At 35.3% G+C, this 16,077-nt stretch overlaps 1 protein-coding gene across 9 annotated transcripts in view; it reads right to left on the bottom strand.

The window, feature by feature from the left end:
- The window catches only part of CTNNA3 (catenin alpha 3), a 1,640,794-nt gene that overhangs the window by 401,426 nt on the left and 1,223,291 nt on the right, over positions 1-16,077 (bottom strand). For all 9 annotated transcript variants that reach the window (XM_026504310.4, XM_048218672.2, XM_048218673.2 and 6 more), the window contains one exon: positions 6,549-6,749. In XM_026504310.4, the coding sequence (XP_026360095.1) occupies positions 6,549-6,749 (201 nt within the window). The remainder of the gene's footprint in view (positions 1-6,548; positions 6,750-16,077) is intronic.

The following is a 16,077-nucleotide window of genomic DNA, read 5'->3' as shown; positions in this document are numbered from 1 at the left end:
TTATAAACCACTGAAATTTGGGTTTGGCAACAAGATGCCGAAAGGCAGTGTTCCTAACTCGGTGATTATGGAAATGCCAATAATGGCATTAAATGTTCAGAGAGGGCTGGAAGGGCACCTCAAATGACGACTCTTTGGGATGACTAACTGGATTCTAATATGTAGCATCCCTTGTAGTCTATCTTCCTGTGTTTGTGTCTTTGTCTGTTTTCTACTCGAGTTAGCCGTAGATTCCACTGTTTGGAATCCAGAGCTGAAATTGAAACTTCACGCCTAATCCTTTTACGTATAAGTTATTGTTCTACTTATCCCTACCACATAAAGGCCCATAAAATAAATCTGAATTAGTCCCTTTACTGAATGTATGTGAAAATAAGATGAGAAAGAAAGGTGTGACCTATTTCTCTTTCCAGATAATGTCTTCCTTGGCTGGAGAACATTTATCAAAGCCTGGTCGTAGGAGTTTCAGACTTAAAGAAGTACGAGACCTCTAGAACCGCTCTGCCCACTCGGCAGGTGGATTATTTCCTCTTTGATAATAAAACTTCTACCATGTCAGAATGTATTCTTTTTTATTAATAACGTAATTATCAACAGTGGTTCTTTTAGATTATTTCATGTACTTCTCTCAGGACCTAACCTTACCAAAAAGGTCAAAAAGCCTTTTCATCCCTGGTATATACAGATTTCAGTTTTTATAGCACTTCTTCTCTCCTGACAGGCTTATATTTCCAATTAATTAAAATGGCAAGATAAAGAAGTATCCTCAGCCCACTAACTAGTTATGGTTCCTATTCAAATCCAGTTCTCTTTAGGCAGAAAATACGTTTTCCACTCAGAAGTTCTAGTAGCTGCTTTCTTTCACCCATGATGCTAGCCCAGGATCCCCAAATCCTGGAGCCACAGGAGTACCTCCGAAGCTATGGGATCTGCCTCTTCTTTAAAAAGGCTGGGCTGTCATTTAACTTCTGATTTTGGCATCCCAACATGGAGACGCTTGTTTATCCAGGTTAGCCAAATGATCTGCAGATAGAAGCTTCCTGTTAATGCTCTCTGACTATGTGAAAGAGTGTCAGATTAGAGCTGAGGCTAAATGTAAGAAAGTATGTAACTGGGAGTCCTGTCTCAAACTGCTACCAGAGGAAGGAAGTTTACTGGCAACAGTTTCTGGATTTGAAGGCATGGTTGCTACCCCTTAAACGGATTTGCTAGAACCATTAGTGAAATTAGGTTCAGGGGGATCTTTCACCAGATGCCGTTTGAGGAGGGTTCTTATAAGTAACAGAATACATAAAAGTCACGATCTCTTGTTCAAAAGCTTGCTAAAGACCTTTTGAACATCTGACCCCAAGTTTTCTGGAAGTAGCTAATATCTCACTCTGGACAGTAATTAATCACTTCCCTGACCTTTTTTCTGCCCCAGCCTTTGACATAGTTTACTGTTTTTGAGTTTTGTTTTTTGTCTTTTCCTGAACTGGGATGATAACTTGTTTTCTTGCTTAACCCTATTAGAATGTATCACAGAATAATACTGTAGTGAGTTTTAAATTTTAAATTGGTAAAGGGACTTGGGCACCTCTACTACAGGTAAAATGCTACTGGGAAATATAAAAATAATAAAATATGGTGTCTGCCTTTAAGATTGTTATAATCTAGTTGGGGGAACATGTGTGTAAGTGACCGACTATGATACAAGGAAAAGTAAAATAAGCATTAACTAGAGGACAAGTTCATCCACGGTAATACAGATAATGGAGCAATTATTTCTACCTGAAGGGGAATCAGAAGCTCCTATGCAAAGGTTGTGGCATTTGAGAAAGTGTTGGAAAATAATTATAATTTTAAAGGGGAAGTAGAGAAGAAAAGATTTTCCACTCCTGGAATGGAATTAGTACAGGCATATACATAAAATTCAAGAGTCGCTCTGCTGTTTTGTTTTGTTTTGTTTTGTTTTGTTTTGTTTTAATCTAGCACATGTAAGACACAATGGTAGGTCTGGAAGAGAAGCAAAGAGAAATAAAGAAATGCAAGACATAACAAGTTTCCTTTTCTTCTCTAACTTACATTCTGCTTGAAGGAAAAGTCATTTCCAAGTAAGTCTATCTGAAGAGTTCATCAACAGCATATAGTTGTCTGAATGATTCAACTGGGTGGCAAGTCCTTTAAAATCTATAGTACATGGAGCCAGAAAGAATTCACTATTGCCAGAGCGAGTAAAAAGTTCCTAGAAGGCATGGGGTATGAGCTGTTTCTTGAAAGATGGATGAAATGTGAAAATAAAATGTGAAACTACCAACTTAGATGAGTAGAAAGTGCCTTTGGCCCACGCCAGGAAAACACACACACACACACACACACACACACACACACACACACACACAGAGAAATGCAAGTTTAGGTGAACTCAAATGCCTACAAAGTTCAGCTAGATAAATTAAATGAAGCAGCCTAGGTATATAATGAAAAGGAGCACAGGAGACTATGGCCCAGGCTCAAAGCAAAGGAAGACATCACCAAGCTCCAGGCAAACTCTGCCCTGGTGTTGCTAGACTTTCCCATTTATCAGGATAAGCCATTAATCTGGAATATATATATATATATATATATATATATATATATATATATATATATATATATATATAAAATTAGAAATATATATAAATATATATAATTAGAAACTAATTCTTAAAACAAAATTATATTGGTCAAAACTCTACTGGACACGTAAAAATTCTTTTGCAACATATTGAGTCGTATCTAGTATATGGACCACTAATTTTCAACCTCTTTTGGATTGTGGAGTGAAAAAACTGCAAAAACTAAAACCTTTCTATTTTCTCCTATAATTATTTAAGGTTATAGACCAGAGATGAAACATAAGAAAAGTAAGTAAACATGTTTTAATCTGGCTACAAAACGTAGGATATTCATATGTGAAAAATATTAAATGAAAGGGACTTGGTAGGAATTACTGCTATTAAAGATTTTTAAATTATTTTTATATAAAATTCATTTTAAAAGTCTATTGTTTAAATTGACCACAAGAAAAATTTACAAGGAAATTTTGGAAATATTTATTGGCTCAAAATTATTTGCAACCATATGGCTCTTCTCTATTCTATTAGGGGGAGGATTCTAGGTCCACGTTTTCCAGTTTGGGCCTGATGAAATACTTGAATGACCTTTTACTTGCCTTTTCTACGAGCTGCCAGCAGTGGATGCCACCAGGATGTCTTGGTCAGGTTCATGAATGTGCCTACTCTGTTTTGGTCCATGAGGCTGACTGACATTGAAACCAGGAGGAGTTTGGTGGTTTTCAACAGATTCTTTGGGGCCTGCTTATTTCTGAATTAGGTAAGAGTCCATAAATCACATACAAAAAATACTGTTATCAATCCCCTCTTTGTTTAGGTTTCTCCCCAGCTGAATATGAAAGAACTAAAGTTGGCGTTAAGAATATAACTTCTAAGCCTTCATATTAAAATTGAGAAAGTTCATTATTTAACAGAAAAAAGCTAATATATTTCCTCTCCCCTATCAGGAATTCCTGACAGATGAAGAAGCTTCGTAACAGAGAAAAATTAGGCAGAATAAGGAATATCACATGGAGATTACAAAATCATGCCTCTGTTGAATGAAATGCAGCATTCCAGATGCTGCCTACATTTCACTTAAAACCAACTGCTAAGGTTTATGAACAATGCAAATCCCTAAAATGTAACAGGGCAGCTCTACTTCCTAATGCTGAGAAAACACTTCGAAGATCATCAAATCTTGAAAATGTGCTAATGAGCCACAAAATCTGATGAAAATCAAAGGTGCAATATTCCAAAAACACTCTGTGATTTAGATAAGCATGGCTTAGGTTTCATCATTGATTACAGTACTTTAAGGCAAATTCTGCAGTGTTAAGGAAGTCTCAGTAATAAAAACAATTCACAATAGCTCCTTATTAAGTTATTTTCAGGAAGCAGGGTCAAGACCTGAAAACTGTATAAGAGAAAAGAAAAACAGGCCACGTAGACCATTCACTTGCTAAAATGTGAACTATTAAGGCTTCATGACACAAAACATGACATTTCCAATTACTTAATTTGATGATTATTTATAAATAATAAGTCCAAGTTACGAGCAGATGTGAACAAAGATGAACGTCTTGTGTTATTTAATTATGGAGGATAGAATAGCTGGAAGTATTTTCCATAGGCAATATCTCTATGGGAGGTAAAATGCTCAACTTCGGTTAAGATCAAGTGGATCTGATTAGCATTTTCATCTAATTTATTGCTCAGAATTCCCTTTAGTGAGGTATGCTTTTGATAAATTTCAAGAAAAACTGGAAAAAAGTTTGGAATTAGACATATAAAAGAAAAATGAGGATCCTTCCCCAAAGATAAACCAAAAAATTATCTGAAAAACTAAAATGACAAAATTGGAAAGTCATAAATATAGTTACATTAATAATGAGACTTACAGAACAGCCCAGAATTATTCTGTATTTATTATATTTGGGGCACAGGACATAATTTACCTGGAGAATTTTAATTAAAGTTACATACAACTAATTAGAGGAAAAAGGACTTCTCTATCTTCTGAATGAATGAATTTTGTAGCCATATTGGTTAATTACTGCATAAGGTCATTATAAATCATAGAGGTATTGACAAACTTGTAATTAAATGTGTAAATAACTTTGCTTTATTTTTATTTTCTTATTTCAGATTGTAAGAATTGATTGTGAACAGGGTTCCCACAACACACTTTACATCCTAGACAGTTTAGAATTTCATTTCCACTTCTTGGCACATAGCAGATATAAAACTCTATCCTATGGAAACTAAACCTGTAAACTTGGTACTTCATAAAGATATTGTGACCATAACAGTGTTCACAAGACATTACTAATATGATTACAAAACTGAGAGAGTGGCAAAATATATATAAAATCCTGGTAGACTTGACCTATTCTGTTCCCTGCAGGAAATTTTCATTTGGCTCAAAAGAGAACCCTGATGCATTCTTTTACTTACAATTCCATTTTCAGAAAGGAGAAAAAAAATCAGACGACTCCGTACTTGATTTGACCAACAAGGAAAGACCAGTCAAATTTAGTTTGTGGAAGAGATGCAGAACGCCCATAACACAATCATCTCCTTAAGCAAGTAAATATATTGCCATACCTCATGATGTGGTACGTGCATACCACATGAGATCTACCATGTGCCCTATTTGTAACACCAGTGGCTTTTGAGTTGTTATACAAATATAACACCAAGAGTTGCAGATGCACCCTCCCCATCTTTCCTTAGGATATCCTCAATGTTTCACTATTTTAGAAATATTTTTAAAGAGATCATGAGAAAATTATACGCCAAGATTCATCAATGATTTTCTGTATCAAGATGTTAGGAAAACAGCAATATTAATCATTAATTCTCTACAAACCTTGCTCAGCTTACCTTGTGGTATACCTCTTCAGAACGAGTCCCTACTGAAGTTTTTTTACCTCTTGATATGTTTCTCTTAGCCATTTAGTTTTAAGAAGCGGCCCTCTCCTGTCCCCGCAAAATCACCCATCCTCATTCCTTCTACCACTTTCATTAAAAAAAAATGTACACTACTATTGTCCAAATTTGATATGTCCTATCCATAACCTAAGGAACAATTCTCTAGATAAAACTGACGACTTAAGTATGGAATTTATAATATTTTAGTAATCATGGGTGCACCATCACCCTAGCGTTAGGAGGTAATTACTAAGAAAACTTCATCCTGAGGATTTCACACAGCACAAGGGTTTTCACAGGAAAAGGTTCTGCCATGATTACTTCGATAAATAATTGATTGCCCTTCTTCAAATTATATTCATTTTTCCTAAATCCATACGAATTCAAATGCTTCTGTAAGTTCCATGGAGAAATGTCAATAGTGTTAAAGGTAAGAATGCATTTTTATTGAGTGATACAAAGTAAGCATTTACTGGCTTATTTAGAAAATATTAACCTGGGTGCTGCCACCAAAACAAAATCCTGATTCTGTATTTCTTAAGTAATCAAAGAAGATTATGTAAAAGAACAAAATGTTGTTTTACAAATAGACCATGAAAGAAGGCACAGAGCATTTCTCTGGAAATGTAGGAGAAGTTTGCTGTTTAAGAAATGTAAACAAAAACCTGGGGATACCAATGATAGAGCTAAAAGAGGACTTGGAAACTATTACATACTTATCACATTTGGCCTAATTATATATCCTAACAGTCTGGCATAATAAACATTCAGAAGTGGCTAAGGCCTGTGGGTAATTCATATAACACATATTAACACATATATTTATAAAAGACTTATTTTTCCCAATGAAAGTATTTACTTGTAGAAATAAATTTCAAATCCTATAACCACAAGATGCAAGGACCTATCAGATGGGAGAGCAATCCATTTCAAAACAAGCAACACAGGCAGAGATCTGCTTGCCATGAGTATGAATATTTGGTAACTACACGGATTCAAGTATCAGGAACAGTGCAGCTGTTATTGGGGACTGAAACTTACCAGTACTTGTAAGCAAGTTAACATTTCTCATCACACCTTCAGTGTAAGCTCCTGGCTCATAACTGTCCATTTCACCTGTGACAATGTGAGCAACTCTTGCTGCCCGTCCTCTGATAGCACCTGCAGCACGGTCTAAATTATCAGCATCCTGGTCTCTCAACGCTATGATACACTTGTTGACATCTTCTAGGATATGGCTTTCTGTAAGTAAACAGATCAAATTATTGTAGCATATTACAATTCATGTTAACTTCTGACTTCAGATGTGGTACTCATTGGGAATAAAGGATACACTGACAATTAAAGGAAAAAAATACAATTTTGCTTACATCTCCTTAATAGAAAAATTTGTGAAATATAGAATTTTATATTTTTATCTGCATTTTTATAGATTACATATTATTTTAGATTTTAGTTCCAACTGATTTGATTTTAGGTTTGAGTGACATACAGGTACAAATTGAGGAAAATTTTTAGATGAAAATAAAAATAAAACACAGTGATGGAACACTTAATTCTGATTAAAAGCAACACTATGCAGATTATAAAACATTTAAAAAATATCAGCTATCCTAAATATATAGAAAAATAAAACTATGGAGTTCCAATTCAACTAATGTTCATTGGTGTGTAATAGAATTTACGTTATGGTGGAGGCTTCCCGACACCATCAGGGAATTCTCTGGATACCAAATGAGTGTTCTATGATTCAATTCCAACACTACCTACCCAGAGGTAGCATCGGATCCCAAAGGCTAAGGGTTCAGTCCTATAAGACTGCCCTCCACCGCACTTCAGAGCCAGTTGCAGGCCCTTCTAACCCTACTGGCTATAAATCAGCTCCCATGAGCTCCTCATTGGGTTTGATTAATTTGCTAGAGTGGCTCACAGAGAAACATTTACTTACTAGATTTAACTTTTATAACCCAGAACAGCGAGACAAAAGAGATGCATAAGGCAAACTATGTGGGGAGGGTCAGGAGCTTCCACACTTTCTCCAGGTGCGCCATTTTCCACACATCTCCAAATAGTCCCAACCTGACAGCTCTCTAAACCCTGTCCTTTTGGGTTTTTAGGGAGGCTTCATTACATAGGCATGATTTATTAAATCATTGGCCTTTGACAAATGATTTAACCTCTAGTCCCTCTTTCTCCCTGGAGGCCAGAGGATGGGACTGAAAGTTCCCAAGTTCCAACCTTCTAATCACATGGTGGATTATCTTGGCAATCAGCCCCCACTGGGGGTGTGTGGATGATACAAATGTCACCTCATTAATATCACAAAAACACTTTTATCACTCTCAACATTTGGGAAATTCCAAAAGTTACGAGTTCTGTACCAGAAATGGGACAAATACCAAATATATATTTCTTACTATAGATCACAGTATCACATCTGCCAATCTCCTTTGGTCTGCTTGATCAACTCCTACTATTATTTCAAACACTGGGCAATGTTCCTTCCTCAGGAAATCCATGCTGAACTACAGCAGGACAAAGTTGGTTCCATGTTGTTTGGGATTCCCATTAAATGGCTTATATGTTTTCATTACCGCTTCTTTCCATGTTTTAATAGATGTACTAATCAAACCACCTCTTTAATAGACTGTGAAATATATGAGTGTAAGAATTTTATTTTATTGCTTGAATTATCATATCTAGTCCCTAGTATAATACATGGCATCTGTTAGACCAACAGGAATGTTTGTTGAATGAATGAAGTCCTCTAGTAACATACCTGGGACCAGTAAATTATTTTGTCTAAATCCTAAATCATGGATTATGAACATAGGTAGACACATGTCTGTGCACTTAAATTTAATCAATTTAACCCATCTCAAGGACAATCAGGTCATCTGCATGAAAAGGATTAAACACTGAAAACCTTCATCATAAATTCACTAGAGTTTTAACCGAATTTGTAGCATTCAGTTATAAATGTGCCATTAAGGCCTATAATAAATCCAAGCACAGTCCCATCTCAATAGAAAGTGCATGTATATCATCACTGTCATGTTTCCCCTAGAACTGAAAGTACAAATTTTAATGGGGAAGGATATAATTATCAGTTGTTGTTTTTTTAAGTCCACAGATGTGCAATTTAACAACACAGTAAGAAGTTGTTATTGTTCAAATATGTTGGTAAGGTTTTTTTTTTTTTTTTTTTTTTTTACTAATACTACACACACACACACACACACACACACACACACAATGAATGTTTAATCTGTATTCACTCAAGGTGGTTAATTTGAGATTACAGAACTGTTCTGGCTCAGTCCTATAGAAGTTAAAAAATATTTAGGGAAAAACAGTGTTTATTCTTGGAAGATTAATTAACTAATAAACTGTAATTTCTGTTTAAGTAAAGGCAAAATCATAGCTGCCACAAGCTATTTTTTTCCTAGTAAATTTTGCACAGGAAATAATATATAAAGAGTATTCACTAAAAATGACTTGAATGTTCACCTCTTCGGTAGAGCAATGATATACACAATCACCAATTTATTTTATTATTTAAAGCAGAGATTTAAAATATAGCAAGGGTTTTTTGGTTCGTTTTTGCTGGCCTTATTAAAGTTTGTGTGGTTTTTGCTTTAGATTGAGCCACGTTATCAGAAGGCATAGTATTAATCACATTGAAGAATTATAGAGGGGAGGTCAGATATGGAAATAAAAGTCCTACATGAACATATACAATATGTAAAAAATAAGTGAAAGAAGTGAAGAGAAACATTTAACCAGACTTTATCCGAAGCAGTTATATTGAGAATGTTGGAGATGATGACTAAATGATCTTTTGAATTACTAAGATTAAATATAGCACAAAAGCATTAGGAAAGGTTTGCAAAAATTTCCATTATTGTGACACTTTCCCATTACCCTGAATGTTTCACAAGATGCCAGAAATTATTTGCATGAAATTCTAAACATAGAGTGCCAGAAAAAGAAAATAAGAATGCTGGGCACCTCCCACATATGCACAATAACTAAACATTAAACTCATTTCTTAAAAACAATTATTTCTTTCTATTCCTATTTCAGGTGAATTTAAGTAGCTAGAAAGGCCTTCGGGATAGTTTGATTTTTATATCTAGCTATATAAATTTATGCTTCTAGGACAGACATTAAACACCAAATACCTTGTGTAAAACTTCTTACTGATATATCTCTGAAGTTTTTGCTAATGAAATAGGTTTACTTGTTAGACATAGCAGAGCTCATTAGGAACTCTACCTCCATTTTCTTTATTTTTTAACTGTAGATGCATTTGAACTCAACAACTACATCATTTTTAAAATGAGGTTTAAGAGAAAGAAAATGTTATTATAGAACAAGAACATTCAGAATACTATATTTTTGTGGAATTGATTGAAGATTTGTCTTTGTTTCAGAATGCCAGCTTTAGCATTTGATGTGGGGTGAGGAGTGGAATGTCCTGGTGTTATCGCAAATCCTGAAGTGCATTATTTTTAGAGCAGAGAATTGCTGAAGTACTGGCAATTTCTATCAATCATTTTACAGCTACCCTGAGATGCAAAGGGTGATTTCTATTATGTTGGAAAACAGTCATAAACAAAGCAATAAAGGAATGGATCTTAGACAAAAAGATAATTCATCTGTTGCAAACTTCTCTGGGTAACTCCATCTCCAGTCACTGTGGCATCACACAATAAGAATGTGAAATGCATTTAAACTTTTTCTATGTTTTTTTCTGAATTCTTCAGTTTTCCACAATTAAAGCCAGACTTCACCTTAGAGAAAGTAGAAAACGAACAAAAAAATCCAGAGAGAACAAAAAATTAATTTATTGACTTTGACTTCCAAAGCAGAATTTTAAAATCCATAGCCCAAAGAAAATACTGGAAGTAGAAGCACATTTTATTTGCAAAAAATAGACTTTGTTGAGAGGTAAAAGTCTGTTTTCTTTTCATTCACAAAGATGGGCTTTGAATATGTCAGTGACAAAGCCTGAAGAAGTAGAGGGTTTATGTTACAATCTCTTGACGGGGGAATACTATACCACCAAGTGTTTCCTCCCCTGACATCTGCATACCTAAAACACAATTCTAAGGAGAAGAGGAGAAGAGAGAAAAAGATATTTTTTCTAAAGATTTTTTTTCCCTAAAGAGACTGAGTTATAAGCCAAAAGAGGTTAAAGTTCTTAAATTGGCAAGGGTAAGATTAGCAACGCACTGTATATGAGCTCAGAGAGTTAAGCTAAGTTTAATTATAAGGAAATAAATTCCCATTTTTGCACACCTGGACTTTTAAGTGTAAATTTCAAACTCACTACAAAGGCAAGTACACAAATGTTCAACAAATAAAACCAAACAGCAATTTTTCTTTCTCTTTTACCAAAAAACGTGAAACTAAAAGCAAATGGAATGCACCAGTAAGTTATGTTTTGTTTATGTGTCTACTTTAAGATTGTTAAAATTTCTGTTTGGCAAGAATTTGATCATGAGGATCGGTCTCCAAATTAACTGATACCCTGTATAAAGATGTAGGCAGGCACATTTTTGAGAATAAAGAGCATGTATGGAGCTAAACACAAAACACTTTAAAATTCCTCATCCCTTTTCTTTTTTTTTTAATTTAAATTCAATTAGCCAACATACTGTACATCATTCATTTCAGATGTAGAGTTCAATAATTCTCTTCATTCCTTTTCTTCAGCCTAAAAACCTTTCATCTGTCTCCTCTCCCCAACCTAAGTAATACTTCAAGTAAAAAAATGAGATTATATATGGGGCGCCTGGGTGGCTCAGTTGTTAAGCGTCTGCCTTCGGCTCAGGGAGTGATCCCTGGATTCTGGGATCAAGCCCCACATCGGGCTCCATGCTCCGCTAGGAGCCTGCTTCTTCCTCTCCCACTCTCCCTGCTTGTGTTCCCTCTCTCGCTGGCTGTCTTTCTCTCTCTGTCAAATAAATAAATTAAATCTTTTAAAAAATGAGATAATATAAAAGATAAATAAGGTACAACCTCTGTCCACAAAGACTACACAAGTTAATAACCAGAAATAATTATTTTCTTTCATCATCCTTTACTCTTCCCAAAATATAGATACCACAATTATCATCATTTTAGAATTCTAATGTTTTGTTAAACTTTTTCACAAAACTCTGTAGTACTTATGCAGATGCAATTCGATAGAAATCAGAACACCAAAAGAAAGTCACTGAAGCCTTCATATTTCTTTCAGTATGTCTTCATTAGGCTCTTAGGATTTATTAAAAAATTTATCAAAAGCTTGGAAATAGGCAAAAGTACTATTGCATGCCCTTGCAGTGTCCTGCTGGGCAGAAAGTGTGAATCAGGCCTAAGATCTAATTCCACAGGAGTGTGTATCTTTGCTCCACTTGCTATTTACTATTGGTTAGGATATTCTGCAGCTCTGAGTGGATGCTCATTTTGTTTCTAAAACTGACAGCTATATAAATGATTCTTGTCACATAGTAATGCAACTTAATTTTTATCTGGTAGAGATAGAAATAATTTTTGTAGTAAAGATAATCCTGAAGGTTACATTCTTATTGCTTTGTAGTACATTAATAAGTTGTGTTTTTAAATTAGGAATTTTATTTATTTTTTTAAAGGTTTTTTTTTTTTTTTTTTGACAGAGATAGAGACAGCCAGTGAGAGAGGGAACACAAGCAGGGGGAGTGGGAGAGGAAGAAGCAGGCTCATAGCAGAGGAGCCTGATGTGGGGCTCGATCCCATAACGCCGGGATCACGCCCTGAGCCGAAGGCAGACGCTTAACCGCTGTGCCACCCAGGCGCCCCTAAATTAGGAATTTTATTTAATCATTCTTTCTTCATCCAATTCTCCTTAAACAAGACTTATCATCATGCTAATGAATGAATTTCTGGCACAAACTCACTTTAAATTTGTAAAAATCTTGATTTCAACTTTGGATAATTATTCTTTGACTGTATGCTTTGGCTTGGAAGGTACTAATTTTGTTTCAAGTATTTTTCTCCTGTTCAGGGGGAAAATATATAAAGCAAAAGTTACATGTTGAATCACTGACCTATATTTTAAATGCAAAACTATAAAGCTCCTAGGAGACAATCTAGGTAACCTAGGATTTGGCAATGACTTTTTTAAATACAACACTGAAAGTATAAATGATGAAAGGAAAAATTGATAAGTTGGAATTCATAAAAATTAAAAACTTCTGCTCTGCAAGAGACACTCTTAAGAGGATGAAAAGACAAGTCACAGATGGAGAAAAATATTTGCAAAATGCATATCTCATAAAGGTCTAGTATCCAAAATGTATAAGGAATTCTTAAAACTCAGCAACAACAACAACACAAACAGTTGGAATGAGCAAAAGATCTGCACAAACATCTCAAGGAAGAAGATATACAGATGACAACTAAGCATATGAAAGGATACTGGACATTGCACATCACCAGGAAATTGCAAATTAAAGCCAGTGAGATGCCACAATACACCTCTTAGAATGGCCAATTCCAGAACACTGACAATAAATACCATGTGATGACTGTGGGGCAACAGAAATTCTCATTCGTTGCTGGTGGGACTGCACAATGGTATATTAACTTTGGAAAACAGTTTGGCAGCGTCTTATAAAACTAAACATACTCTTACCATACTATCCAGGAATTGTGCTCTTTAATATTTACCCAAAAGAGTTAAAACTTACACTCCCACAAAACCTTCACATTTGTGTTATAGCAGTTTTAATTACCATTACCAAAATTTGGAAGCAACCAAAATGTCCTTCAATGGATGAATGGAAAAACTAACTGATACATCCAGATAATGGGATATTATTTAGCAAAAAATAAAATGAGCTATCAAGCTGAAGTAGGAAAGCTGAAAGGACTCCATTTTACAAAGGTCCTGTCTCTGCTGTTTTTCTGCTAAGGCCCATTTGCTCCTGTTCCATAGTCTGCCCCTGAATAAGCCAAAAAAAATATGTTCCCACTTCAAAGGGGAAGCAAGAAAGTTAATCATTCTGAGTTTTGTCCTAGACCCCAAACACCTCATAACAACCAAGAAGAGCCAAATCCCAAACATGTTGCAGGACATTAGCTATGAACAAACCTTAGCTGACACTGGCATCAATACCCCTATTTTTGGTGATTTATAGAATAACACCTATTACTCACCTGACACTTGCCTTCGATGGACCTGACTCTGGATTCTCAGAGGAACATGCACCCTAGACCCTTTTCTAATATAAGCCCTTAGCACCAAGTAATGATGAGACTCCTTTCCCTTTCCTTTCCGAGTCTCCCAGACACTCTGCTGCTATTCTCTATCCATCACTTAGGCTATTTAATACATTTTGTTTCTACTTTCTTGGCTTGCATTTGATTTCTATCCTGTGTGAAGCCAAGGACCCTCTTGGCTTGTCCTGTGGGACTCTCTCCTGGGTCCTCAGACCCAGCCTGTCTGCATCAAAGCCACACACACATACACACACAAAGTGGAAATTTAAATGCATATTGCTAATGAAAGAAGAAAATGTGAAAAGGCCACACATTGCATAATTCCAAGAATATAACTAAGAAAAACTTTGGTTCTTTCCTCAACTCTTCTCGCTTTCATACAGTAATATCTATGTCAATATCTATGTTTGAGTTCTTAAAAAAAAAATTTGGGAATGACTGTTGTTCTCCAAGAACTGTGCTAAACAATATGTGTATTATTTCTTTAAATTCTTATATAATCCTAAAAGATATGTATGTTACATTTCAGCATTAAAGATGAAGAAATAGAGACTCTGAACAGATAAGTATCTTTCCAAAAGTCATAGTTACCATAACTGAGCCCTAACTTAAAATTAAATTTGTCCCACCTGCTAAGTTCCTATAAATGCTAAGGTCTCACCTGGCTTTAAGATTCAGTGATTGTGTAACTATATAATTCAGCTATCCCAAATGTATAATGGGAAGGGGAGATTACAGGTTTAAAATATTTTCTAAATTTATAAAAAATGATGCCAAAGATTGTTTACAATATTATATAGTTGAATGCATTATAATTTTTCACATTAATTTTAATAGAACATGAGATATCATCTTTGTATATTTTAGAAGATAGTTTTAATTCTGCAAATCTCACATGGACAGTGCTCTAGTAATGTTAATATTCTGGCTCTGTATAGAGCCGTCATTGCTAGAAGGAACCTAAAGTATTCTAGAGACATCACCAGAGAAGATGGCCATAGAAGAAGCAATTAACAAACGAAGTTCAATTCCACAGCTATATAGCTATTCTGATGTAAGAGCAAAAGTTTAGGTTATTGCACTTCATGCTGCCCTTATCTTGACGAAATAAACTAACAGAAAAAATAAACCAAACCTTAGGCATTTTTATTCAACCCATACTTTTCTCAAAGACTCCTCTTAGATGGAGCTTTTTCATGTTAATTGTCCCATTCTTCCTCTCCATAGAATAAGAACCTATTAACATCTAATATCAAAGCACTGGGCTTAAAGAAAAAAAAAAAAAAAGCAACATAGCTTTGAGAATATTTCCAGATTGAACATCAGGATTGTCAGCAGGAACAGACAGTAGTGAGCAATTCTCCCATATTATGCAATAAAACCATTCAATTCCTGCACACTGGATGCCAATGTTAGAATTCTCTGTTGCTGAATACTCTTGTAAAAATCAGTCAGTATTCATTTGGGTGCTATTCCTTGTTTATAGTTCAAAATGCAGAACAATGTGGGTGTCCAATTATGAAATTTGTATTTTGGGGTACAGAGATAAGAAAATCCTGGCACTATTTTAAATGACTTCCTTTAGTATATCATAAATATAGTAGAGCAGAAACTCCAAAGAATAAAGGACATAAAATGACAAATGTAAAGATAAAATTAGGAACAAATGAATTGTTCATAAGTTGGCAAATTTCCTTCCTTCCTTCCTTCCTTCCTTCCTTCCTTCCTTCCTTCCTTCCTTCCTTCCTTCCCTCTCTTTCTCCCTTCCTTCTTCCTTCCTCTCTTTCCTCTCTTTCTCCCTTCCTTCTTCCTTCCTCTCTTTCCTCTCTTTCTCCCTTCCTTCTTCCTTCCTCTCTTTCCTCTCTTTCTCCCTTCCTTCTTCCTTCCTCTCTTTCCTCTCTTTCTCCCTTCCTTCTTCCTTCCTCTCTTTCCTCCCTTTCTTCCTCCTTTCTTTCTTTCCTTCTCCTTCCCTTCCCTTCTTCCCTTTTTCCCTTCCCTTCTCTTCCCTTCCCTTCCCTTCTTCCCTTCCCTTCCCTTCCCTTCCCTTCCCTTCCCTTCCCATCCCTTCCTTCAGAACAGTCAGGTATAAAGTTCAATTGTCTCAATTACCTTCTAAAACACAATATTTCTCCACAATAAAGGGCAAACAACTAAAAAGGACAAGATTATTATTGCATATATGCCATAGGGAAGGTTACTTCCATAGTCAGTGAATTTATTTAAACTCAGTCACAATGTCTTTTTGTTGAAATTTATGTTCCTCTTATATGTTGCTCGCAGATGCACAAAAATTTCCTTATATCTCCATGAGATAAATTCT

Source organism: Ursus arctos, unplaced genomic scaffold (genome assembly GCF_023065955.2).
Source record: "Ursus arctos isolate Adak ecotype North America unplaced genomic scaffold, UrsArc2.0 scaffold_7, whole genome shotgun sequence".
Lineage (NCBI taxonomy): Eukaryota > Metazoa > Chordata > Mammalia > Carnivora > Ursidae > Ursus > Ursus arctos.
This window is presented reverse-complemented; position numbering and strand designations above follow the sequence as displayed.